A 2,622-nucleotide genomic window follows, 5' to 3' on the forward strand; every position below is an offset into this window, starting at 1 on the left:
AAAAACCTAGATTGGATACTGTTGTCTATAATGCAGAAAAGGGAGTGGAGGGAGCGAAGAAAAAAAAAAGTTACAAGTCGGGCTGCCAACCTCAAGGTGAGCAGTTCGAAACTATCAGCGGTTCTATAGGAGAAAGATGAGGCATTCTACTCCCATAAAGATTTACAGCCTTGGAATCCCTGTGCAAGGAAGGTCACTATGGATTGGAACCAACTCTAAGTTACTTTATAACAACATGTGTTTGTTTTTAATGTCCTCTTTCAGCTTATTGCCTTCAAGGCCGCCTGATAAATTTCAAGATGTCACTGATGGTTGTTATGCTGTACCTCAGGATTTAATTTAATTTTGGCCTGTTTTGTTTTTAAACCCTCTTTCCCTCTCCACACCCCTTGTACTGGCCTTTTCCGAATTAAAAAAATAAAAAACGGTTCAGGGCCGGCTCTTGGGCTGAGAGTATCTATGTGCATGTGTGGCAGAAGAACCCACCAGTGGTGGGGTTGGGAGTGCCCTCTCACTCAGGCATCCCCTCTATTCACCAGATTGGAGTGCACAAACATTGGGGAGCCAATGAACAGATACCAAAAAAAAAAATCAGAAGCAAAACCAACGAAGTGTATTGTCCACCTTTGCTCCAAGGTTCCCGTGGCATTATTCCATCGTGGTTCTGTTCCTACACTTGGTCTTGCCATTTGGTCTCACCCAAGTTGTAGGCTCTGGGCCACCGAGCCCACCAGATTCAAAAGTACGCAATTTCTTACTTCCACTACAAGTTCCACTAGCTAAGAGCCTTTAGACTTTTAAAATATTCCTACCTATGTGGTTCAGAGTTTTGGAGCCCTTCCCTAAACCTGCTTCACCTGGTATTCTGTCAATCCTATCCATTCGTATATCCTCTGAAGCACTTAACACAATGCCTAGCTTATCTAATGTTCTATGCTTCCATATATTCTATTCTTTGAATCCAAATCCAAATCTCTAAGTGCCACATTGCCACAGATGCCTTTCATCTAGTGAGAAACTTTCTAGTGATGACACCATTGAATTCTTGTTTTTTTCCTTTATTCCTATCTACAGGCTTGGGAACAATGGGCCGAGGCATTGTCATTTCTCTTGCAAGAGCCAAGGTTCCTGTAATTGCTGTGGAAACAGACAAGAAGCAGCTAGAAGTTGCAACCAAGATAATAACCTCCTTCTTAGAAAAGGAAGCATCTAAATTACAACAGGATGGCCAACTTTGGTCAGCACCAAAACCCAGGCTAACTATGTCTATGAAGGAGCTTGGTGATGTAGATTTAGTCATTGAAGCAGTATTTGAGGAAATGAACCTGAAGAAGCAGGTCTTTACTGAACTGTCAACCGTATGTAAGCCAGAAGCTTTTCTGTGTACCAATACTTCAGGCCTGGACATCGATGAGATTGCTTCTTCCACTGATCGTCCTGACATGGTCATTGGCACCCACTTCTTTGCACCAGCTCACATCATGAAGTTGTTAGAGGTTATTCCCAGCAAGTACTCCTCCCCTACTACCATTGGCACTGTTATGAGCTTATCAAAAAGGATTAAGAAAATTGGAGTAGTTGTAGGGAACTGCTTTGCATTTGTTGGGAATCGAATGTTGGCTCCTTATTACAATCAAGCGTATTTCTTATTAGAAGAAGGCAGTAAGCCAGAGGAAATAGATCAGGTGCTGGAAGAGTTTGGTTTTAAGATGGGTCCCTTTAGAACATCCGATCTTTCTGGGTTGGATGTGGGTTGGAGATCTCGGAAATGGCAAGGTCTTACTGGACCTAAGTTGCCTCCAGGAACACCTGCCCGAAAACGAGGCAACAAAAGATATTGCCCAATTCCTGATATGCTTTGTGAACTAGGACGAACTGGCCAAAAATCAGGTAAGGGTTGGTATCAATATGACAAGCCATTGGGTAGGATTTCTAAACCTGATCCCTGGCTTTCCAAATTTCTCTCAGAGTACAGAGAAACCCATTGTATTGAACCACATACCATCAGTCAGGATGAGATCCTTGAGCGTTGTTTATATTCACTCATCAATGAAGCATTCCGTATCTTGGAAGAGGGAATGGCTGCTAGTCCAGAGCACATTGACACTATCTATTTACATGGATATAAATGGCCAAGACACAAGGGAGGGCCCATGTTCTATGCTTCTACAGTTGGGTTGCCCACAGTGCTGGAAAAGTTGCAGAAATATTACAAGCAGAATCCTGATGTTCCCCAGCTGGAGCCCAGTAACTATCTGAAAAAACTGGTTTCCTGGGGAAATCCTCCTCTGAAAGAATGGCAAAGCTTGGCAGGACCCCCTAACAGTAGATTGTGATTCAGCCTTCCAGGTTATGCCTCACATGCTGGCATCAGATAATGCTCATTGAATTTCAAGACCAGCAGATGTGCAAAACCTGGTCTTTACTCTTCTTCTTATGGAGACATAATAGGAAATATTAAGTTGTTGGCTTAGTGTATGTAAGAATAGATCTTAGAGAACATCTCAACTTCTAGGATTTTTTTGCCTTGGTGATGGAATAATGATGCTAATTTCCTTATCACAACAAGCCTTTGTAATACTGGAAATGGAAATAGTTCATTCTTGAAAACTCTGAAACACA

The 2,622-nt window shown here is 42.3% G+C and overlaps 1 protein-coding gene across 1 annotated transcript in view; it reads left to right on the forward strand.

Annotated features, from left to right (window-relative positions):
- The window catches only part of EHHADH (enoyl-CoA, hydratase/3-hydroxyacyl CoA dehydrogenase), a 93,490-nt gene extending 91,096 nt beyond the window's left edge, over positions 1-2,394 (forward strand). Inside the window, exon 7 of the mRNA XM_006869764.1 lies at positions 1,075-2,394. Coding sequence (XP_006869826.1) covers positions 1,075-2,336 — 1,262 coding nt within the window. The 3' untranslated portion in view covers positions 2,337-2,394. The remainder of the gene's footprint in view (positions 1-1,074) is intronic.
- Positions 2,395-2,622: the final 228 nt, after the last annotated feature.

The sequence above is a fragment of the Chrysochloris asiatica genome, unplaced genomic scaffold (assembly GCF_000296735.1).
Source record: "Chrysochloris asiatica unplaced genomic scaffold, ChrAsi1.0 scaffold00135, whole genome shotgun sequence".
NCBI classification, from domain to species: domain Eukaryota; kingdom Metazoa; phylum Chordata; class Mammalia; order Afrosoricida; family Chrysochloridae; genus Chrysochloris; species Chrysochloris asiatica.